General features: G+C 42.9%; 1 protein-coding gene across 7 annotated transcripts in view; it reads right to left on the bottom strand.

Moving 5' to 3' along the window:
* RALGAPA2 (Ral GTPase activating protein catalytic subunit alpha 2) overlaps positions 1-25,299 on the bottom strand; it is a 1,855,355-nt gene that overhangs the window by 1,537,275 nt on the left and 292,781 nt on the right. For all 7 annotated transcript variants that reach the window (XM_085612413.1, XM_085612412.1, XM_085612410.1 and 4 more), the window contains exon 4: positions 4,008-4,065. In XM_085612413.1, coding sequence (XP_085468539.1) covers positions 4,008-4,065 — 58 coding nt within the window. The remainder of the gene's footprint in view (positions 1-4,007; positions 4,066-25,299) is intronic.

Here is a 25,299-nt window from a genome sequence, read left to right as displayed (position 1 = left end):
ATCCAGGATTTTCCTGCATTGGTTGGATAATCAACAAGCAGGGGAACGCAGTTACAGAAAGCAAGCCATTGCCCTGCTGCCCTTAAAGTGCTTTAGCAAAGAATCTGCCTTATCCTCAAAAAGCCTGGCTCTGCCAAAGGGCATATCAACCAAGGAGGCCTGGATATTCCCAGAAAAAAACGTTGTCCACATTCAGGCATGCCATTGGATAACTGCAATGGTATCCTTGGAATGGGTAACATAGTCCATAGTATCCAGTCACCCAAAACATACTTAGCACTTCCTGCCCATCTTGCACTGTTTGAACATAGGAGCTTCTGACGTCTTCAGGGAGAGCAGGCAACATCTTATTCGCCAGATTCCAGGGAGAATTGCATAGCAATCCAAAAGGCACAAAGTATCCAATGACCAAGAGCCACCAGAGCAGAAGAGAACAAATGTTTACCTAAGGCATCAATTCACTTGGACTCCTTGCCAGGCAGAGCTTAGGAAAAGCATTCAGGGTGGATTTCCTAAAGGAAGTCACGAACACCACACTTTCCGAAGTAAGACACTGTGTCAGAAAAGAAGGGCCCCCGGGAGCAGGTCTGTGGCAGCAGGAAATCAAACAGCTCACTGTAGGACCAATCAACCAACGTGTTAGGGAACAGAAGCAAGGGGTTAGCAGAAGACCCAGATTGAAAAATGCTCATTAATAGATTGACTTTAGGGTTGACACACTGTAGCTGTAGAATCATTGCTACCCTGCACCCACCACTGTAAAAGTGGAACTCTCTGGACATAGGAAACAAAGCAACACCAGGAACCGACACCACTGCGGCCAGGGTCAATCCAGGAATTACAAACAGGCTGTGCACCAGGGTAGTCGAGCATGGCCTGGTGCTGGCGGGGGTTAACAGGGCCAGCCAGCGTCAGGGAAAGTCCTACCAGTGGAACCATACCTAGAGAATACAATGGCTTACTGGGACCCGTAGGCACACCAGAGGGAACCACTGTGGATACCCAAAGCATGGCCACCCTGAAGAATTTAATATGCTGCAGTGTCAACAATGGCCTGGAAAACTGGGCACATAGGCTCCAAGACAAGAATCGGGATCACAGTCTGATGAAGTGCAAGACCTCTCTCTAGAGTGGGAGTAGCAAGTTGGGGACAAACCCCTTTTGGACTTCTTATGCTTCTGCCTGAACCTTATTTTAGAATTTCCTGAGGACAGTGAATGAGACTGGGACTGTTAATGGCCTTGGGACTTAGAGCACGAGCGGCCTTGCTTCCTGTGTTCTGCATCTTAAAGCTTAAGACTTGTGCTTCCTGGTGGCCTCTGGGTCTTTGTCCCACAATTTTAAATTGCGCTTGGTGCCTTGACACCAAAAGACACGACATGCGGATCTATGACTGACATCTGCTCTTGACAGCCATAACACACCTTGAAACCTATTATCTTCAGGGGAGACATTTCCCTAGCATACTGTACATATTTCATTTGGAAGTCAGTAAACTACACCAAAAACGTTGGGAGCAGAGCTCAAGATCCGCCTGCCTAGGAATTAGAAACTGATGTCAGTACGCAGGGGTGTTCATCACGTCCAGTTGATGGTTAGTCTGAAGGTGCCACCTGCCAGTGCCTGTTGCTTCTGAAAGTTTCCAGATCCTGTCGGATGTATAGGAGAATTCACACTGCGAGGAAGCTGCAGTTAGAAGCTTCAACCAGAAAAAATGTGAAGCAATGTACAGGATTTTATGTAATTTTATTCTTAAATGAAATGGGCAGTGACACACTGCAGTATAACTGTTTAACTGAAAAGATTCTGCAGGATGCTTTCTCCCCTCAAACATATTTCACCAGGTCCAGCAAATAATCGATTACTGATTGGCTAAAATATAATTTCTAGGTCTTATCCTCCTAGTTAAATTGAGGGCAATAAATGCACTGGTCATCCGGTGGTGTGACCTGATGTGCAGGGCCCCGATTAGAAGGGGGGCCCAGGATAATTTGCCCTGCACCCCCCCCCCCCCCCGTGATGGTAGCAACTACAAGATAAATGAATGTTTAAATTCGGCTGTTTCTGAACACTTAACTAATGTCTCATGAGAACCAGTACAGACTATGGACCTCATTACGTGGAAAATATAGATTTTTTAGGTAATACCTGCACCGCACCCACAGGGTTTTACCACTCAATTTTCATTAGGTAAAATGTAACTCCGCCTGGGAAAATTGTACAAATCCCTGTTTCTGTACCGTGGGACAGCTGTAACGTGCATTATTGCAGCACTACTCCCTATTCTGAAGTGTAAAAACGGGTTGGTGTGATATTGCTGCAGCTGGTAAATACAGCATCAGACACTGGCTGATATTTATCAAGTGCAGTATTAAATAGTCTCTCTCAGAGGAGGTAGCGCCGGTAATGTAGCCAATCCATCTCTCATCCTCATCCCTTGCAGTGCTTGTGCGAGGTTCCATGTGTAGAATAAGTTTCTAATTTTTTGGGAAGACGGATTTTGTGCCTTTTATGGAAGAAACGTCACTTCAGTCACCTCCGCTTCTCTCAGCAACCCCACATAAATGCTGTCTATGTATCCTTCATATTAAATTGATACAGAGGTGGCAGCTCTTGTGGCAATTAGAGCCTCCCACAATCGACCTAATCAAAGGGACCCAACAATGCGTCCCATTGTGCCTTAAGGGTCACAAAAGAATCGGAGTGGTGAATAACCAATGATTTATATATGCGGGATAACCCCTTTCCCCAATGGGCCCATGAGGAGCTTGGCTTCTACTGTACTGAATTTGGGGACTTCGTTAGAGAGCCTAGATGTTGTGTAAGGGTGTGACACAGTTGGAAATATTTGTAGAATTGAGTTTTAAAAAGGTTGTATTCCTGTTGGAGGTCCTCGTAACACTATCTCCGAGCCCTGCCATATGTCTCTTACCCAGGAATTACCAATAAGGTCCCATTTGTAGAAGCCATCAAGCTGCATGCAACGGTCGTGCCACAGGGGGTCTCCATTGTGACCCTACTCTCCCATGCTTATCTACCTAAGGACCGCTCATTCAAGCCAAAGTCTCCACCCTACTAACCTATGGAAGAGTACAGGGGACTGGCGTTCCATAAAACATACCTATAATGTTGTCCCGGCTCAACAATGCCAATTGTAAACGCAACGTTAGCTCCGACCACCCCCCCACACAGCCAATCATTCAGTCCCAGTGTTTGGGATGCTCAGTAGTACAGCTGAACATTAACCATACCCATTTTGCCATCATAAGTCGTTAGGGTACATGCAACGAAAGCTTGGTAATAAAAGGACAGGAAAGGAAAAGGAGTACTTCATTGGCATAAGGGGCAATATGGTCCTCTGTCGCTATCCCCTAATCAAACCCCCACACCTGGGCACTGCATTGGACCCACACCCCCAGCAGCTCGATAGCCAGGGCAAACAGGAGAGGGGATAAATGGCATCGCTGCCTAGTACCACGTCGTATTGAGAACCTGGAGAAGAGAGTACTGTTCACCTTCACTTGGGTCTGTGGCTGGGCGCAAAGGTTTCAGACATCTTTGCTTGATGATTTTAAGGACAGTTGAAGATTTTCTTGTATCAGAACAGAGTACATTGTCAACTATTTTTAATACTGTTGTCCCTGGTTTTACCCTCACTGAACTTTGATAGAAGATCATTTCCGAAGTGAATTTTTTCTATACAAAAATACAGCATAATCTCCATGCAGCTGTGAAGGACACCACCTTCCCCAGGTTTTTGGGATAACCAAAAAACCAATAAATGTAGGGACATCTGCAACTCCCTCATAAGTAGAGCAGGTGGCATCTTCACTGGCTACAGATACTCCTGTACTCACCTAACCTTAGATGTTGGGATCTTTTTAGAATTCGACCACTTTTTTTTTTTTAACCATAATATGCATTTCTGGCTTCAATTGACTAATCACAGGTGTACAAGTGTCAAAGAAAAATATATTTTCATACTATTATAAATAAATATTACTTACCTATGCTGTGATATTGCCATCTATAATAGATTCTTTCAGGTAGTAGTTGTAGAATTTTCTGCAAGAATTGAAAGTGTTAAAAATCTGATTACTTAAAATTTAAACTACACAAACTGTAAAAGCGAATGCATGCTAGAGCATTGCATTTTCACCATATAGCAATCAAAAAAAGCTGGAAAAAAAATCTACTTTACATTAAAAGATTAACATTGATAAATTACATTGACATATATGCACCCTAAGCATATAGAAGACAAAAAGATCTTAAATGATTTAGAACTCCAAACATTTGACCCTTCAGCTTGTTCGCCCAATGATTACCTATTCTTTTTTTACAATGTGTCAATGCTTATCTATTAAATGAATAAGAGACATATTTTCTAACTTTGTATAAAGATATTACGCAGGCCATTGTTTCTAAATAGCATATTAGCTGTGAATTCTATTGTGTGGGTGTGCCTGTGTGCAAGCGCAAGTTTTTCACATGGTGAATACTACTTTACTTTTAAATTATTTGGTGCGTATATCTCTTTGATTCTGAAAGAATAATTTGAAGTGAGGTTAGCTTTTAATAATAGGAGCCCAAAAACAAAAGATCACATTTAACTGACTCAATTTTTCAGAACATTTGTCAATACATTAGTAAAGATGTGTTAACGTGTCAATAATGCTGAATGTATCAAAAAAATCAAGAATAAAATGTGATATTAGATTTAAAATAGCTGAATGACACCGAATTCTCCACATATGTCAAACCTACAAATAAGCATTGATCAAGTTAACCGTTCTGGCTTCTACAGACTGAAATATTTTGGTGATGTATTAGGGCCGTCTTATGTTAGACCCCTAAAAACGACACAGGCCGAGTGTTGAGGGCATTAGCTGTCAGACAACTATTGGTGCGAGTCCCCTGATAAATACATTTTGCATTTTACATGTTTTTCCATTAAAATACATGGGCCTTGCTAAATGAACATTTTAATCCAGACTCATATATAAAGTTTGTGTCACGTAAAGCAAGTCTTCATATAGTCAAAATTTACTAACCTAATAGCGAATTTACTGCACTTTCTTAACTCTACAAGAGTAACTTAAATTTTCTTCAAATACAGGTTACATGCTAAAATAGTAGACGCATCACTGTCTTCTTAATACGTTTGCACAGTCTTTGAAAAACGTATCTCCCTTTATTTATTTGGGGTATGACAGGCTCATTTTAAAGGAGGAAAAAGCATTACACAACAATAGCTCATTGATACAAGGCCCAAAAATGTAGTTCTATAGTTTAGTATGGTATAATCCAACACTAGAACATAAGAGTGTTATTTACATATTTCCAGGGGATCATTGTGTGTTTGAGGAGGTAAGGGGCGGGAACCACACTGACAGAAACATGCGTATATTGTGAGCATGTTCCCTTGTGAGCTTGCTTATGGTGTCTACAGTGAGGTCTAGATTAAGAAGTTAGCATCTGAGAGCAGTAATGAAGGTGGTAGGGAGAGTGTTGCCCGAAGATCAACAGGGAATTTGTTGGAGCAATTGGGGCCAAGTGAATGAAACAAGTGTGATAAACCACAAAGGGCTTTCCCACATAGAAGAAAGGAAGGTCACAGGACAGTTACTGAGCAAGAGTATAGTGGAAGATGGTGTCAGCAAGATAGGGTAGGTCCAGGATAGGCTGGGGATAATTTGAAAACCAAATCAAATTACTTTGCTTGGGTTACGATTTGGTAAATAGTAAGCCCATGTGTCACCTCTAATAGGAGGCAGATTGGTGGCATGTGACAAATACAAAATATTATGAGAGGAATGGATGGACAGTTCCTGCCGGAGCGGGACCAAAGCGGATTTGCATATGGCTGGTTCTAATCGGAGGTGACTCAGTAGGGTAAAACAATAGGGTGTAATGCTTCTTTGAGCGAATGCCAGTGGTCAGACTATTTGCAAACATTCCTCCCATCATCCCGTAAGTGCGGGCGTCAGCCAATGGCCAAAAATCAGTCTTTGATTATGTTTCGGATCAGAAAGGACCTGGCTTGGAGGTCCAGGCAGACTGTTCTTAATTGAGCAGGACCAAGGCTGACTTCCACATGGCTTGATCTAAGCTGAGGTGGCATAGTGGGCAAAGGAAACAATAGGTTGTAATGCTACTCCAAGTGACCACCATTGGTCAGACTATTGCCAAGCATTCCTCCCATCACCTTTTGTGGATTTGTCAGCATGTGACATTGCACAGTAAACGTTGATCAATTTGCGAAAAAAGAGGAAGGGATAATTTGGGGGTTCCACAAGCAGATTGTTGCAATGGTCTCATCGAGTCCTAAAAAGTGTGCCAATCGGTGACTTAGTCCTGTTAAATCTAAAGTTACTGGGAATTCTTTTGATATCGCTCAGCATCTGTAGGATTAGTACATTTCTCTGACAAAAATACTTTACTGGATTTACTTTTTTCTACTTTGATTGTGAATACCAAACATGGTACAATAGTGTGGAAGTTCAGCTTATTTGCATTACTTTCCCCTGGCCAGTATGAGGATTTTCATGTGGGAAAGGCCAACTTCCAAACATTTATAAGGAATTTATCAGTGTGGAATCTAGACATACAATGTGTAAAATATACAAACATAAATGACATCTTAGCATGCACTACTTAGCCAATTCTGCCATTGTGAACTGTCATAGAGTTACACATGTTTTGCAATACGATTTCTGTCAATGCATTAATCTGAAGCATGGAAAAACTTTCTGAATCAGGTCCGTAGTAAGGTAGAAGTTAGCTTTGTTTGATAAAAAATATTGATCAGTATGTCAGCTCTGGTTAGTTCAATGACTAGTGGGAGTCAGGAAACAGGTAAAGAGTCTAAGAAAAGGCTACCTCTATTACGTGTCAAGAAAATGAAACGTAATGGAGAAAATGGAAATCAAGAGAAGGCAGTGCGGTAGATGTACTAAGAGAAAGAGAAGATGGCCACTGAGCAAGAGCTCTGGTAAAGAAGCTCCCGGGCCTGGGATCCTGTATCTACAAATATCCCTGTTTTGCCCTACCATCCGCCTCTTCGCTACTCATCTTTGTAACAAGGATAATACTGGGTACTTTTACATGCCTACAAGATCCTCGAGACTAAACTACTACAGCTACTACGTGAGCCCATACCCCAACTTACCTGCCTGAAGTCGGACGTCTGACCTCCTCCCGCGACCGCCGGCTTGTCTGGTTGAGGGGCGCTCCTCATTTCCAACATCGACGACTGGCGAGCTGAGAGGTTTGTGACTTGTATCGTTTCTGCTGGGCCCGGTTCGGTGAACCTCCACTGACCTGAAGACCCGCGAGTGGCCGGTGGCGCCCTTAGAGCCTGGCTGAAATGATCCCCAACCGCCGTTTATCAGGTGAGGTCCTTGGCTGGTGAGGGACCAGTGGCGAGTAGTGAGTCTCACGGGCTGAAGTGATCCCCACCCTCCCGCATCGCTGTCTTGAGATGCGATCGAGGTGATTGTGACCCTCCATGGTCTGCCTGGCTGGTTCTGAAAACCTCCGTTTAGCAGGTGAGCTTCTTGGCTGGTGAGGGACTGGTGGCGAGTAAAGAGTCTCCCGGACATTTGCACCTCTTCCGGCAGGTCGGACTACGGGCCGCCAAGCGGGACCCGCGCCCCCTGAGAGACTAGTGGGAACTGGGAGAGAACGGCGGGATTAGCGGGGCTTCATCTCTCTTCCCGACTGTGATTGTAACAGCCCAGCGAGTTGATATCACGTCACTTACGCCCTTGAGCTGATCGGCCGGTTCTGAGGCCCCATGCATGCTGTTTGGTTTCCACCGGTTGCCCGCCTGTGTTTGACCGGCGGACCTCCTCTTCCGCCCTCCCGATATGCGACTCAAAGAGGGGAGAGGCTGGAATCATTGGAGCAGTCATCTGGGGATTTTTGGATTGCTTGAGCATATACGTTAACTGGTTTGCTATGTCTACCCGTTCGGGCAGACCGTCTGACTTTCCTTCACTTCTGATGTGTAACATATTAATGCAGTGCCCTTAATGTGGCCGTTAAGGCAGAGCGAAACCTTGTGCTCACGAGTCATTTCTTGCAGAAAGAAGCCATTTTCTCTTTGCCATTACTTCCATATCAGGCACTTAAAATGGCCGAAGTGTTATAACCTTGTTAGTTAATACCGGATTGCAGGTTGAAGACTCACCATTTGTCGCGGACATCTTGGAACGGCTACCACTATATCAGCAGCCATCCTATAACAGCTCCCAACCAAGGCACAAACTGTTTTACATAGGGAAGATTCCCAAAGTTGGCAGCCATCTTGTAACGTCTACCTCAATTATAGCAGCCATAACAGCAGCCATCTTGTAACGGTTCCCAACCAAAAGTGGCAAATCTCATTTAATTAACTCCAAAACAGCATTCAGCCTGTAACTAACTAAAACAGCAGCCATCTTGTAATGGCTAAAATTCTGAGCCTTCCTGTAACCCTTGATTGCTCCCCCGATAAAACGGCAGCCATCTTATAATGACTATCTATCCATTCCTATTTTACTCAATCAGCAATAAATACCACCCTACATAATCAACACCTAAACAGCATCCTGCTGCTTTAAAACAGCAGCCTTCTTGTAATGGCTAAAATCCTATACTAGTTACACCAAAACAACAGCCGTCTTGTAATTGGCTCCCAACAAAACGGCAACCATCTGGTAACGGCTATCTCTCCATTCCTATTTTTTCAATCAACATTAAATAACCACTCAAGCTGAATGACTATTTGACAACACCCACTAAGATTTCTTTCAATTCGACAGGGCGTCCAGTCTTGTAACTGCTACTACACAGTAGGAAAAATACCAATCAGCAACAACCAACTGGGATTCAGCTCTCAACCTATTTGTTCTATGGTCGCTCCCTCCCTGTCCAAAGGAATTTCACAGCATGGCTGGACCAAACATGATACCGGAAGGAAACAGTGCATACTCCATTCAATACCCCCATAATCTATGGAAAATGCCTCTAAAACCTTCAAACACAATCTTCTCAGAAAAACCCTGACATTTTATTCATAGACCCCTCCTTCAATGCCAAAAAAGGCATTATAATCAATAACCTCATATTTTTCACAAGAAAAATAGCCAAATGGCGATCAGCCTTCTTAAAGTTAATAACCATCCAGGACCACAAAAATATTCCCTACGGAACCAGGTTTACAACGACACCCACACATAACCTTAGAGCTACGTTGAATATAACATCCTACAAAAATGGCACCATTCTCATTCAAGCAGCTAACAACACCTAGAACTATTTGACAAATTCTTCTTCACCCTAAAAACCCACACCATCACCTCGACTAATGTCGCCCAGGACCTAACTACTCCCACCACCCCTTCATCTCATGAAGATCAACGACCCCCTACATCACCCAGAACCGATGAAAGAAGCATCATCAACTCCCATCATCTGTGCGCAGTAAAAAGCCACACCATCACCCCACCCAGTGTACCTCAGGACCTACCTACTCCCACCACCCCATGCTCATCATCTTCCCCTGTGGTTCAACGTCCCCCGCCTCCACCCAGGACCAGGGAAAGAAGAGTCAACAACTCACCTCCTTCAACATGCACCGCATTGACAGCCTCATCTATATCTGTCACGAGAACCAACAACAATGCTCCTCCCTCATCGCCCAACATCCTATCTCCCCCGCCCCATCAGCAGGCGAAACAAGACTCACCCAAAACCCAGTCGTACATCACCTCCCGGAATTTACAAAACGTTATCCTAGAAATCAGAAACATCCTACATCTCGCTGAAAAATCTCTTTCTTCACTTATACATCTCCAAAATTCTCTAGCAACAGTCGACAAGGTGATAGAAACTATCCCCCTGCCTCTAACCAAAGGACTCCTGCGCACATGCACACTCCCCAAAAACATAACAGACCAGGAAATTCAAACACTACTACTGCTATATGAAAATCCTTCCTGCCCCACCACAAATAAAGAAGAATACGCTATTCTCCCAGTCCCTATCAACCCAAGCAGAACATCCCACCCAATACACAGAGGAATAAACCTGCATAACCTTCAATCCTTAACCTCCAACACCGAGATTCCTGAGCCTAATTTAAACAACACCTCAAACTCAATCTCCTGCCTCCTACTGAACTGCCGGTCTGCAATAAAACACGCCTCTGACATCGCCGCCCTCGTCCTTAAAACAAAAATAGATGTAATCATCCTCACAGAAACTTGACTTAATGACTCTTCCTCACCATGCCTAGACCTTCTAGTCTCCCCAGACTACAACATCATTAGACTAGACAGAACTCATAAAATAGGCAGAGGCTTAGCCTGCATACATCGCTCCGACATCACCATCACGAAGTTTCACGCGGAACCCCAGGACTCTTGTGAATACCTTGGGATTGCTGTTAAATCATCTAGCATCCACTCCCACAAACTACATATACTCTACCATCCTCCAGGTTCGAACGCGGAGTTCACAGAACATCTTATGGAAATCATTACTTCTAACTCTTCCCCTCACTCCAATGACATATTCCTTGGCGATTTCAATCTCCATTGGGAAAACCCCTTGGACAAGCAGGTTAACGCTCTCAAAACCTTCCTAGCAGACCACTCCCTGATCCAAGCCATCTCAAAGCCGGCCCACACAAAGGGTGCTACTCTGGACTGGATCATTTCTAAACAAAACACGATTGATTCGTTCTTGATTACCCCATGTGACTGGTCAGACCATCACATTATCACCTTCCAAATTCCCTCAGCTAACAAGAAAAATTTCACAAAACAAGTCAAGCCAAAACAATGGATAAGAGACATAAAAAACATTGAGTGGAACGACCTAGCCTCCCACTGTGAGAAGGTTCTCACTCCCCCCAGTAACATGTCAGACGTCAATGACCTCACGGCGCACTATAACTCCTCGATGACCAAAGTCTTTGACCAAGCCGCACCACCAAAACTAAAAAGAATTCCAGACAAAGACAAAAACCCATGGTTCAGCGGAGCCTTGAACGAAGAGAGACGCAAACTTAGATCAACGGAAATGGAGGCAACATCCTTCCCCCAACCATCTTAAACTTCTCCGGGAATCTAGAAACTCCTACAATAAAAACATTCTACATTCAAAAAAAGACTTTTTCAGATCAGAACTAGACAAGGCTAAAAATAGACCAAAGAGACTCTTTGCAATTCTGAAACAACAATCTAACAAATTAGCCAAATCCTCACTCCTAACATCGAAATCACAGCTGAGTAGTGAAGAATTTTCCTCACAACTAAAACGAACTACCTCCAACTCTAGCTTAGTGCAGCGGCAAGTAACTCAATCACCCCAAAGAGCATGCCCGACGATAACTCTGCACTACATGAGCGACCACTGCCTAAGAAGAACTCTTACTTTCAAACTATACGATCTTAATGACATCCCCAATATACTAGCAACTACCAAACTCAACAACCACTTCAATAACCCTGTCCCCTCAAATTGCCTACCCCACCTCTACCATACCATTGCACCTCTCTGGACCAAAATCATCAATGCCTCGCTAGCACAAGGTCACATTCCTGATTGCCTGAAGACGGGACAAGTCACCCCTATCCTAAAAAAAACCACAGCTAACACCTCCGACCCCAACAACTTCCGACCAATAACCAACATTCCCATGCTAGCTAAAGTCTTAGAAAAATGTGTTCAACAACAACTCAACCAACATCTCGAACTTCAATCTACTGAACATCCACCAATCGGGTTTCAGACCTGGTCATAGCACAGAAACAGCCATCCTGCACATAGTGGACGACGCCCTTCAAGCTCTTGACCGCAACAAAACCTGCCTGCTAGTCCTACTCGACCTCTCATCAGCCTTTGATACGGTCAATCACGACAAACTTCTAAGAAGACTAGAATACAGGATGGGTTTATCTGGGAAAGTCCTGCAATGGTTCAAATCCTTCCTGGAAAACAGAACAAAATCGTACATGGTCAACAAAAGTCTTTACGCTGCCTCACCTAACCTACTAGGAGTTCCACAAGGCTCTGGCCTATCCCCCACGCTATACAACCTTTATGTCGAACCACTTACCGATCTACTACAGCAGGCGAACATCTCCTTCCACATGTATGCGGATGACACCCAACTGTACATCAAAATCTCCTCTATCGAAGAGAGAAAGACAATTAATCTAGCTCTCGAAAAGACTGTCCAATGGCTAACGACCAATTTCCTCAAGCTAAACTCACAAAAACAGAATTTCTTCTGATCTCCCTAGCTAATAACTCCACGGTGACAAATGAGTGGATCAAAATGATCACTGCTCTGAACTGCACGCAGACTCTGGTGGACTCCACCATATCGCTTGGAATCACACTGGATAAGAACCTTAACATGCAAAGTCATATCAACTTGTTTGCTAAAAACGCCCGCTTCCACGTCAGCTACCTCAGAAAAATGAAGCCATTCATCGAGAACTAGGACCTCAAAACTGCAGTTCAGTCCTTAGTTATCTCGAGGCTGGAATACGGATATACCACCCTCTCAGGACTTCCCAAAATATCAACCACCCCTCTAAAAGTCTGTCTCAATGCTGCAGCAAGACTCTTAACAGGATCCAGGAAATACGACCACCTATCTCCACACCTGAAGGTACTCAACTGGCTACCCTATGAAGCTCGAATCCACTTAAAGATGGCCTGTATCATTCACAAGGCGCTACACCACAACACCCCCCAGTACCTAGCCCAAAAACGTACCTTATCGGGAGGAAACAGACACTCTGGGAGCGCAGACCATCTCCTTCTGAAACCCTCACGTTTCAACAAGACCAAAACCTCCAACAGAGCTTTCTCCGGAGCAGCGCCACAAATATGGAACTCGCTTCCACCATACGTCAGAAAAATCTCCTCTACGCCTCTCTTCAAAAAGGAAGCTAAATCATTCCTGATGAGCAAATTCCTACCTTAAATGTGCACAATCATGACCCCAGCTACACAACCTCTTAATTACCTCTACTTTCAAGTCAATCAGACCGCGAAGCTAAGACCTACAAAATCTCGAACTTGTTTTTATTGCTCAGATCAATGCTGCTATCCATCCGAACCCTTTTACTATATGCTGTTACTTTTATGCTTTGTTTTAGTATACAATATGTTTCACCAATTGTTTTCACCTTGCTCTGTATGTAAAGCGCTCTAATACCCTATACTGGGTCTAGTTCGCGCTATAGAAAGCTCTATAAAAACTTTTAAAAAAGGAGGAGCAGTGAGGGGACAGAGGTGAAACAGGAGAGAGGGAATGAGAAAGGTCATTTTATAGAAAGGTGAGGGGGAACAGCAAGGCAGAACAAGAATACGAATAAAGTTGTGAAAGGGAATGGATAGAGAAGTAATAGAAAAATAAGTGCAAGAGTAAGCAAGAGGACTAGATGTGAGAAGGTATAAAGTTAGTCAGGAAAGACCAACAGCTGTAGAATTCTGAGCTTTCACTATATAAAGACGGTGCTAGGTCCATAACGTGGGCACTTGTGAGGCCTGGGATGGAAGAGAACTAGATCTGGACCATTTTTCTTCAGCTGACAAGGCATCAAGCTCACTCATATTAAAGGGAGAAGTAATAGCTATTAACTATATTTACAAGAAAGTGACTCTATGAAAAAGCTGCTGGCTTAAAAAGGTTTGTGCATGATGGAAATCAAAACTAAACAGACCACACGCCCACACGAAAAGGGGGATAAAAGTGCACGCGCCTGTCAAAATAATATTAGCTTTGCTTTTTTTTTTTTTTTATGTAAAATATAATTGCTGGTTATTTAAACAGTTAAGCAAAAATGGGGTGAGTGACCCAATCTACCCATGAGGGCTTGGGTGATATGAACTACTATAAGGCAATGGTGCCCACAAGGGATTTTTCAAATGCAAAATTATTCAAAAGTACACAATGAATTGTGAGAGCTCTTACTATTGGCCTCTTGTAAATGAATTACACATTTAAATTATAACAGTTTCAAATGAACTTATCAAAACGGAAAAACAAAAGAAAGGGGCTTAAGAAGGTGTATGCTTTTTTTATATAAATGTATATAAATAAAGCAAAAGATGGGTACAAAACGTGTTTCACAAACAGAAAGCGACTGAGAAGAACTTATTTTCACATAACTTTTTTCTCAAGAACACCTTTGTAAAAACCCATTTCTTGAGCTAGATGAAAAGGAAAACATCACTGAACAGTTGCTATGTAAAAATACAAATGAAATTGTGTTGAATGTGTCGACGTTTCGGTCTTATCTTGGTAAATCATCTACAAGACCATCTTCAGGACAAGATGTTCAAATGTGAACTGCAGACCCTTGGAACAAATGAGCTTAAGATACATGTTCCAGACTGTTAGTATGGAGTGCAACTCAGTTTGCACTGAAATGATAATTCTTCAATTATCTAGGATCAATTTATGAAGGGAATCCGTCTGAATCAAATAGGGCTATTTGCAGTCCCTCGATAATGGATGGTCCTTATCCTACAAAACGGGCACAGCTCACGTTTTATACATCCATGCGGAGGTCGCGTCACTGATCTGGTCAAGCCTCGAGGCTCATTTGTTTCAAAGGTCTTCAGTTCACATTTGTACACTCTTTTGCTTTATTTATATAAATTTGTATTAAAAAAGCATACACCTTCTTATGCCCCTTTCTTTTGTTTTTCCTTTTTGATAAGTTCATTTGTAATCGTTATAATTTAAATGTGTAATTCATTTACTAGAGGCCAACAGTAAGGGCTCTCACGATTCATTGTGTAGTACTGAATAATTTTGCATTTGTAAAAATCTCTTGTGGGCACCATTACCTTATATTGATTATTCAAACAGGCCACAACTGAAGTAAGGTATTGCATTAGGTATTCTTCCACTGTTCTGATGGTAGGTATGTTGGTCGCAACTGTTGAGCCAGAATGTTTTTAAATACAAACACCAATAACTCAGAACTCATACATCCACTAATGAGGACTTATTCCCAATCATGAATTTCTGCAATGTACCCAGAGTCAACTGAATGCAATAAAATGCATCTGTCACACACCCATAAAGAACAATGATAATCTCAATCAAGGAGGCATAAACTACTCACATGAAGTTGATTGGTTTGCTATTATACAACAAAAGTGCCGCCTTTCGCTGCCCACCCCATAAATATCTGTTGTGCAATGATCTCGTTCACGTGCACCAAAAGGCAATCTGCAGAGTTTGTTGGTTTCCACAGTACTGACTCCTCTGTAGGTGAATTACTCCGTGAGAAATACTGCTGAAAATGCCAGCTCCCAAAAAAGAACTGAAAGCAGGTAGATTACGTAGGAGGTGTTGCTACAGAATTGCTTAGTCAGAAAAAGTAAACGGTGTTCATTGAAATGTGGGCACAATGCTTTCACTTGTAAGACACTGATGAATAACTTCCTGTCCGCTTAAATTTCGGTTCCGCTTCTTACCAGCCTAACACTGTCTCCAGAGGAGGAAATGCCACACCTAGGGAGGTGTCCATTGAGAAGAATTCGTTTTAGTGTAGGTTAAATGTTTTTAATATGTTTATTATATTTTCAACATAGGAGAAAAGCATAGTTTTGCATTACATCCAAAAGCACAAAGCCAGAGGTATCCATTTGGCATTATAGTATTACATCATAATCAAAAGGAAAACAAGTTGCGCGTCAGGAATGTCGTGAAACCACTGAAAACAACAATTTATCATTAACGTATCTACTTTTAGCATTGACTCTAAATGGGGAGTTTCTGCAGGGACATAGTAGAAAGTGACGCCACCTGTATGGTAGGTGTACATAAATATTAAGCACGAGTGGCGTCATTAAATACATATAACAAAGTCTATTCCGAGTTACAGAAAGTTCCAGTATTGTGCATGACAACTAAGTTAGCTCAATGGCATGAATGTGCCCATGTCTGCACAATAGCTCCGTACTCTGCGTTCCCATCCCATCTCTCATTTAATTCAGCAAGTTTCAGATTTATAGTCTCCCAAACAGTTATCTAGGAGACATCCCTCCCCTCACCCACCCCATTACATTTAGTTTTTTCCAATTCATAATGGATGTAGCCTTAGCTTCATGCCATTTCAAGAGTTCCTTTCTACAGGAATGCACTGCGGGGCTGCAGGAGACTTGCACTGCACATTTAGAAGTTGCTTGGTCAGCAAACCTGCATTCCTGTTTTTTCATTTTCTAGATAATGAGCCCAATGCAGGTCGGGAACGACCATGAGGAGAACCTTGGTGAACATCCTCAGGCAAATGGGGAGACACCTGTACTGGTGGTACAAAAACCTCAGAAAGGGCCCCTATCTTCTTACGGGAAGAATGGAAATGCAGACTTTATTTGCAATCGTGTTAACAAATGAAATATTCCAGCCAAGGCTAAGGATGAAGAGATGTAGAATGTGTCACAACACTCTCCGCTGGTTTTCACTTAAGAAACTGTGAGCCGAAACATTCCGAACTGTGGCCTTCTCCACACACTTTTAAAGGCTACGGGAGAAGGTGTTTTTCAATATCGAAAAAGATACATTTTTGAATATAAAGGCAGGAAAGCATAGAATTTATTAGAAAAATGAGAAGTACTGCTCTGTATCACTGATTACTCTAGTGTAAATTAAGTGTCCAAAGTGATGCGAGGGCTATATTCTACCGTCTAAAAGGAGGCAAAAGAACTTCAAAGAGTACCTTCACCAACAAACAATACTATTAATGCACTGGAGCTGGAACTCCTGTGTATCTTTTAGCCTCGACATATTTATATAGTATGTTGAAATATGCAATGGGTCTCTAGGCATGAAGGACTTACTCTGCTATACACAGGAAGAGGAATGAAGGAGGCATTTAAATCAAAATTGACTGGGTCCTGCTTAAATGAGTATAGGAAGCCTTTTTCCAAGTTAACCCGTCCCGAATGGACTGGTACTTTCCCTTGGAGTTGAGCTTAAACATGGGACTGCTGATAACAAACTTAGAGGTGCAGCTCAAGGCCATGGTAAACTTGCATCCGCCCATCCTTAATACCAGATAATTAAGAGCAAGAATGTCGAGACACTTAAACGTCAGGCAAACTACCTTAAAACCAATGTTAGAAGTAATAAACACAAATAACATAAGATTATTCTGGCGACTGGTAAAAGAGGGAAATGTACAAGGGGAAATGTGGTGTTTAGTGGGAGAAGATGATTGGGTTTACCAATTGAGTAACTTGTATAATGGTAAGAGGATGGATTAGACCCTGGGAATAAGGTCCAAGGATGTGGAACAATTAAAGCCGTACTTCTCTTTTCAAAAACATAAAAGAAACCATTCGATCTTTAAATCTAACTAAAGCTGCAGGGCCAGATAACCTACCAGCAATTATATTAAATAATAATACTGACTGGTGGGCAAGCTTTCTAAATGTGACCTTCCAAAATATTTTAACTTCTGTGGTTTTCCCAGAAAGTTGGAAGGGGGCCATTGTAAGGCCAATATATAAAAAGGAGGATGCCACACTGCCCCGGAATTATCGCTTTATAAGTCTGCTGGATGCAGGGAAGAAAGTATTCTCTAAGATATTGTTAGGCAATTTTAAGTCCTGGGTAGAACAGTATAATTTGATACCAATAGAGCAAGGAGGGTTCAAAGAGGGCCATTCTACTATAGACCATTACCTTAGTTTATGGGCAATAGCAAAAAAGGCAATGGAAGTGCGAGGTAATCTGTTCTGCTGTTTTGTTGATTTCCGAGTTGCCTTCAATTCAGTGGATCGTAGTCTACTGTGGAATATGCTGGCAAAGCTTGGAATCAACAAGACAGTACTTTCATTCATTCAGGAAATGCATTTACTGAATTGGGCCAGGGTAATTTTGGATACCATTGGAACTTTATCCAAGAAAATTCAGATAAAGAATGGATTGAGTCAGGGTTGTGTCTTGGCCCCACTGTTATTCTCTTTGTTCCTTTCGGACTTGCCAAATATATTGAGCAAGGCTGGTGGGTTAATCCCTAAGATAGGGGGACCCATATATCATGTCTGCTATACGTTGACGATCTAGTGATAACACAAATGACAGAGCTGGGTTTACAAAAAAAACGGGGCACTTTCTACGATTATTGTCTAAAGAAACGCCTCACGGTCAATTTAGAAAAAAATAAAATAATGGTGTTGGGGAAAAGAAAGAGTTCTTTTTACTGGCAACTGGGAGAGGTCAGAGTCGAAGAGGTGGACAAATATAAATACTTGGGTATGTGGTTCGACAGCAAGTTAAATTGGAGGGATCAGATACAGTCCTTAAAATCTAAGGCTCTCTCCTCAGTATTGAGTCTTAAACAATTTAAGCAGAAGTATGGAGGCAATATGGTGCGGAGGTTTTATTCTTAGGCGGCAAATTGGATTGGAATTTAGAGGAGGGTAAATGCGTGAAACAGCTCATTGCTCTCCCTCCATCAACTATGATACAGGTGGTGAGAGTAGAATGTCAGCCTGGAACTTTCAGGGAATGCAAGCAACATTGAACTTCTGGCAGAGACTGAATAGAGAAGGGTCCTCCAAAATATCAAACCTTTGTCAAAGAGAAATAGAGGGAAGTGAACTAAACTGCGCGTCCCAAGTTAGACATAAGTTAGATAAGTTATGTGCTAAACTTTCTTTAGAACGAGATCAATGGATATCAGGGCAGCAGCTCCCTAAGCAGGTGCTACTCGCTATTATCAACACTAAGGCCCGAGAAGAAGATTTATGTTACTTAGGTAGCAAATTGTCCACCCAGTTTTTGGTAAACGGATAGACTAATGATCATATGTTCCCCTATATCGAGGCCATGCCTAACCCAAAGCTTAGAAATACAGTATTGAGGGGGCGTGGCCAGCAGCATGGCCGAGTAAGTCGTGCTTTCGCCGAGCTCCGGCTGAAAGCTAGATCCGTCGTACATTACAGCGACCTGCAGACCCGGAGACAACATATAACTGCACCTATATGACCCAGCTTACCTCCGGAGCGGACTGATGTGGTGCTGCCGGCCTGCAACGATCCTGGTGGACTGAGACGCTGACTCGACCTGCCGCCGAGACCAAGGACCCAAGATGGCGCCGGGGAGGAGACGGGTCGGAGCTGCGGCGCTTTGAGAGATCGGGGGCCCTAGAAGATGAATGACTGAGGGGTGAGCTGTCCTCCCGTCTCAGCCTGGGACGGCCTGAATATAGTGGGGTCTCTGAGGCTGGGAGCGCTGGAGAAGAGCTCCCGCGGGCGGGCGAGCCCCTCCCCCCCCCCCCCCACTGGAGGGGTCCCGGTCTGATACAGGGGCCTGCGGCCCGCAGCTGTGACTGGGGAGACGGGCAGGTGACCGGGCCTGTTCCTCCCAACAGCCTGCCAACTAGTAGTAGCGCCGCAACTAAGCTGAGGACCACCTGGCGGCGGGGGCACCCGGAACATCGGATGCTGAAGTTTTTTGTGACTGAGGCTCGAGGGAGCAGATGCCGGGGGGACGAGCTCCCTTCCTGCCCCTGTATGAGACGGACCGGACAGGGTGAGGCCCCGAAGCATGCCGAGAGACTAAGACCAGCCTCAGAAGAGCGAGTCCCCCCCCCCCCCTCCCCCGGGGGTATCATTCTGCTGGAGCAAACGTGAGTTTAAGGTTATGATGTTTGAGTCGGGGAAATTATAATTCAACCTGCACTTTTAAAGTTCTAAATCACTGTACAACAATAAAACATCAAATTTACCACACACTCTTCAAGGCATTCAACCTGCTTTTTAGTTTGCAATACACAAAATAGCAAGGGCGTCATATGGTATCACATTCAGCGATTGCAGGTGGAACATGCACATCAAAATGAGCAACTGTCCATTTATATGGCACATTGTAAACAAATGAAAGCCAATGTCTATGCACTAAAAGAAGCCAGCAGCTTCCCATTACAATTCTCTTATAGTAAATACCATAATCTCAATGAACACATTGATTATGGTCTTACAGAAGTGTAACAATTTGGTAAAACCTTGCTGTGCAATGTCATTTTCTCTCCATGGTCTTTCCTACATCTACATGGTAATTCACTACAGAGCACTTTAAATAGAAATTAGATGTTACCAAGGATCATCTCATCAGGCTACCTCCTAGTTCCTTTCACTCATTATCCGTGTACCTCCTCCATAAAGGCAGATCTCAGTATTATGAATAATGTAAAATATCATGGAAATAAAGACTGATTTTATGATAATCTTAGCACAGTGTTTGCTGAAGGACTAAAACCAATAGTGCCAACATACTGCAGCAATTTTGATGATCTAGTTTTAGCATTCCTCCCATCAACTATCCCTGGTCGGCAAGTTATAATGGTGATGCCGCTTACCTTGCATATACTATGCAAAATAATGTTATGCTGTTGCCTAGATATGAGCCGGAAATGTTAACTGCCGACAGAGTAATAATTATGCCAGTGATGCACATAAAAGCCCTCGTTCTTGAATTTAGGAAATTACCATCCAGTAATTACCCCAAGGCAAACACTGATACACCAGGCTCAGTTTTAACATAGCTTGTTTCCTGGCCAGACCTCCAAAATATAATATAATTTCCCATGCACTAATTTTGCAAGAGCTTACACGTCAAAATTAGAACCTGGGAAATGGCGAGGTCTGTGCAAAATGTGCACAGTACTTCGATCCATATTCGGGTGCAAACACCGATTTGGACCTAAACCGAGGATTCCCACTTGTACTGAGGGCCAACGAAAGGTATATCAGGCACAGTGCCACCTGCACTCTTTTTGAGGTTAGGAACTTGTTTTTCCTAATCAGATATTGCCCGCGACAAGTGAGAGAAAAACCATATTTGTGAAAGAAGGAAGAGAAAGATGGGGAAACGGGAACAAAGGGAGAAAGCAGGGACCGGCAAAAGTGAGATAAAGGGGGCAGGGGGTGTCAGGCAGTATATTATAGAGGCCTGAGATGAATTCAACATTATGCAGCCGTGGTATTAGGCCAGTCGTTTTGTATGGCACCGCTGGAGATCAGCTTTGGCAACCTGCCCACATTCTCTTACAAATAAAGCACTGGTCAGGCAAACCAAATATGTAGATTTCAGGGCATTTGAAAGCCAAAACCATTAAGTAAAAAGACAAAATTGATATCGTACAAACTGAAATGCTTTACAGCGGTGTGTGAGAAATGCAAAGCTGTCAGCAATCACTGGGCCAGCGCACTGTTAAGTTCAAAGAGAAAGAACACCGCTGAGCAGTTTGCTGAGATGCTCTTACTTAAAATATGCGCAACGAAAAACGTGAAAAACACTGGCACCGACATATAACCATTTACATTATGAATATGCAAAACTGTCCCATGAGAAAAGTTTTTTTTTTAAATGGAGAAAGTAGTGAAATAATGCATTGTACGGCCCAATTTTCACTTATATTTGCTAAAAGTCATAAACTAAGAAAGAGTACTCTGAAAAGGCGCTCATGAAATATTCCTGTTCCTATCACCCATCTTGAACACCCACAGACAGCCTGAGCTGCCCTAGAGGTGACTGCTACCAGTAAGCACTATACACCAGTTATTTGAAAACATAGCACCTTCTTTTCCTTTGGCACTGTCCAATTTGTGTACCTCCTTCACACATTTTCCATAGAATGTTAATTACAAAATGCACCTACGCCATCGGCATTTATAGGTGATTAAGTTTGGCTATGAATTTATACATGTGTTCGGATTCGGTCTTCATCTATGGATTCATCTGGTTTTCACTCGGCCTAGAATATTGGTGCCACCAGGTTCTGTTTGGTGGTCCCACACTCGTTATTTCCTTAATGTTTAACTCATGTGGCATGGGTTGCACAGGGATGTCAAATTCCATCTATCGATCTTTTACTCAATCCCAGAGGATGGAGAAACCGGATGTTGAGAGAAACATTTATTTTAAAGTTTATACTGGGGGTGGGCAAGGCCACCAAGACATCAAACTATTAAAACTCTTCATTATAATAAAGAGGTGCAGGAAATGTCAAAACTTCCCAATCGAATATGAAAACAGCATAAATATTTTCAGAGCATATATTATGCCATGGAACTAGCAAGAATAATGGTATATCTACACATAAAAAGAAGAATCTCAAACACTTAAGATACATTCTTGTAATGATCTGTTCATGTGGCGAGAGATGAAGGAAGCCTGGACCTGGCATTGCTTTCTGTAGTAGGGAAATCTACGTGTTTCAGTATTAAGTAATTTATTTTTTCAGAAAGCCTTAAATTATGAGATAGCTGACCTATTGGATAAGATTAGGACCATAAATTTCTATACCCTTAAAGAGTCCAATGATTCTTCAATGTGGCCAGAACCACTGCTTTAGTGAGCACTAGATAATCCTAAATGCTATTACTCACCCACAATATATACAGAAATATGTAGATGTTGCTGCCAAAGATGGGGGACTAAAAAATGGTGCTTCTTGCATCCAGAATCTGCAAAGATTCAAAACATTACCAAGCAGAACAAGAGCACTAGGAGTCCATGTATTAGAGGTGAGACAGCAGCAGTCTGAGACAGTACAAGCTATACAAACAAGCATTTTCAATGCAATAGGTCTCGCATTTACTAGAGTTTGAGCTATTGGCATTGTAAATGACAATGCCTTTTATTTACTTGTTGATTTTTAAAACATAAATAAAATGCATTATTATTTACAATGCCAATAGCTTACACTCTCACAAATGCGAGACCTATTGCGTTGCAAATGCTTGTTTAAACGAGTTTCTGGTCCTGCAGGCACGATGTGCAGCGCGCCATGCGCGCTTTTACTTTCAAATGGGGCTGCCCACACCACTTTTAGCTATTGCAAATGCTTGTTAGCTTTTCTTTTTTTTTTTGTGTTGCTCAGCAGTGTAAGCTGCTGTGAAACATGCCTTAAACAACAAGGGTATTGTGATAAATTTAGAAAAATGCAATTTAAAAAAAGCAATGACAGCGTGTAAATACAGCAGCTACTAACGTGGCATGTCAAGTGGAATTACCTGATTAATGGACACGGGCCTCTCGGCTCCGATGAATCTTTACGTCTAGAGAATAAATAAACTCGGGGGAAAGGGAATCAGTCATGCCGAATGACACATATGCAAAATAAAGTGTTACTTTGAAAGGATGGGCCGGTGCCAGACAGAGACTCACCTCTGCTCTTGATGAAAGCCTCTGTTCGAGCAGAGCGAAACGGAAGGCTGGGCACAGCTGTCAAAAGCGAGCGTGCAGGCGCTCAATGCCTTGCAGTTTGCAAGGAGACGAGTAGAGAGTTAAGACCACCCTCGTAGTTTTTGGAAAGAATCCCGTGGTGGCATATAATAGAGAATTAAAGTAATGCTGCAAAATGTACTCCGGATTAAAATAAAATAAAGACAAACACAACGCTCTCAAAAAACGCTTAGATGCTTAGTATTGACATTCATGTGATTAACTAATGTGGAACAAGCGGCCGTGCGGCCGCGAAAGTGAAAGCGATCGCGATCAAACATCAAAGCGGCAAGTGAAAGCAAATGGTGTGCAGGCTGCCAAATGGTGCGCGCGCCCGGCGCACATGCACTGTATTTGGAGGCCTGAAAGCACTCGTTTGCACTTCCAGATCCCCCATTTACAAAAGCTCTCGCAAGAGCAGCGCTAAAGCACTGGCTCAGGCGAGACCTAAAAAAGGCTGCTTTCTGGAGTACAGTTCAAAGGTCACAAGTTGCAGGGCTGTAGATCTCACAGTAAAGAATGCACTGAAGAAATATCAAACAAGGTACTGAACTACTTTGAAAATCTAATCGGCCAGCCAGTTTTTCCAACTCAGCAGTGTGATGCATGATGAAATTAGTGAAAAAGTATGGTCTATATATTATTTCCTGACCGTAGATGGTATACTCTACACAACATTTATCTTTAGAAGCACACAACACAGAAGGCATTGTTGAGTGGGTGCCCCACAGTGGTGGCTCGTAGAGGGAGTGCTGCGGGGCGGGGGTGGAGCAGGGTGGGTGGGGTAGTGGAGTTGCAGAGTCGGACATACGACTGCCAGGAGTAAAGTAGGTAAATAAATGAATAAAACTATTTACCTTGCGCTCGCTGCATTGCCAACTTGGCAAAGTAATCTTTTGACAAACCATAGCTTCTACTTGATGTACTAAGGGATGGTTTTCCATATGGTAAATTTTTGAGGCCGAACCGCAATGGTACCGATAAAACTGATTTCAAGGAAGCCTATACTTCCCCCATGAGAGGACACTAAGTGTGGTGGATATGTGGTTTGTCAATTCACAAACAATGCCAAAGCTTTTTAACATGATGCTATCACTTTGGAACTTAAAAGCTTTTCTAATTGTAATACAGCTAGCATGGTCTATTATACATGGTGTCCCTGCCCTCTAATCTATTTTTGACAAGTTGGCCAACATCAAAGCAGAAAATGTTGTGGAGTTAACCACTGCACCCCCCCCCCCCGTATCACACTACACTGAGAAGCAACACATGGCCAACGATATGAGATAGTAAGTACTGGATGTGGCTAAGGTGCCTGAGAGGGGAGGGGATCTTTCTTTCATCCTACAGAAATACTTTTCTTGTTTTAATTCGACTTATTAAAAGACTAAGCAAAGAAAACTGTGGTGACAGCAAACATTTCTGATTGAAATCTAAAAACAGCCTCATCCACCGACAAAGTCCTATCAGGATAGTGACATTGGATCATTGTACCAACAATACATGGAGCAATAGTAAGATATCTACCTTCAGCATTACAAGACCTCATGATTAGTATCCACCAGAGTTTCACAGAGTTCCTCCCTAGAGGCGTTCCATTTCCCCCATACTTTAGTCCATTTATTTGGATAGTTCCTCCCCACATAGATCACCCTCCCAGCCAGCATGCACCAATCCGTGACTCTCTTCCAGTCCCTCAAACTGGTGCTTAATTCGAATCTAAACATGCGAGCTAAATTTCGTTTGGCCACTACCAGTCCCAATGTGAGCCAAAGCTGGTCCATATGATTGAGGTCAGTTGCAGCACAGACATTCAAGTGGCACGACTTAGCAGACAGTGCCAAATCACTCACCACAACATTATTAAAACAAAAACTTGTGATCTCCGGAGGAATCAAACTCCCGTTCGGCCAGAGACCTTTTACTCCAACCTGCACGCTTTCGGAGAAAAAAACACCTACAATCGGGCCTTCACTGGGGCTGCTCCAAGAATATGGAACTCTCTCCGACCGGACATCAGAAGAATTCCCTCTCTGGCT

This window comes from Triturus cristatus, chromosome 6 (genome assembly GCF_964204655.1).
Source record: "Triturus cristatus chromosome 6, aTriCri1.1, whole genome shotgun sequence".
In the NCBI taxonomy this organism is placed as follows: Eukaryota; Metazoa; Chordata; class Amphibia; order Caudata; family Salamandridae; genus Triturus; species Triturus cristatus.
The sequence above is the reverse complement of the archived record's forward strand: the minus strand, read 5'-3'. Positions and strand labels throughout refer to the sequence as shown.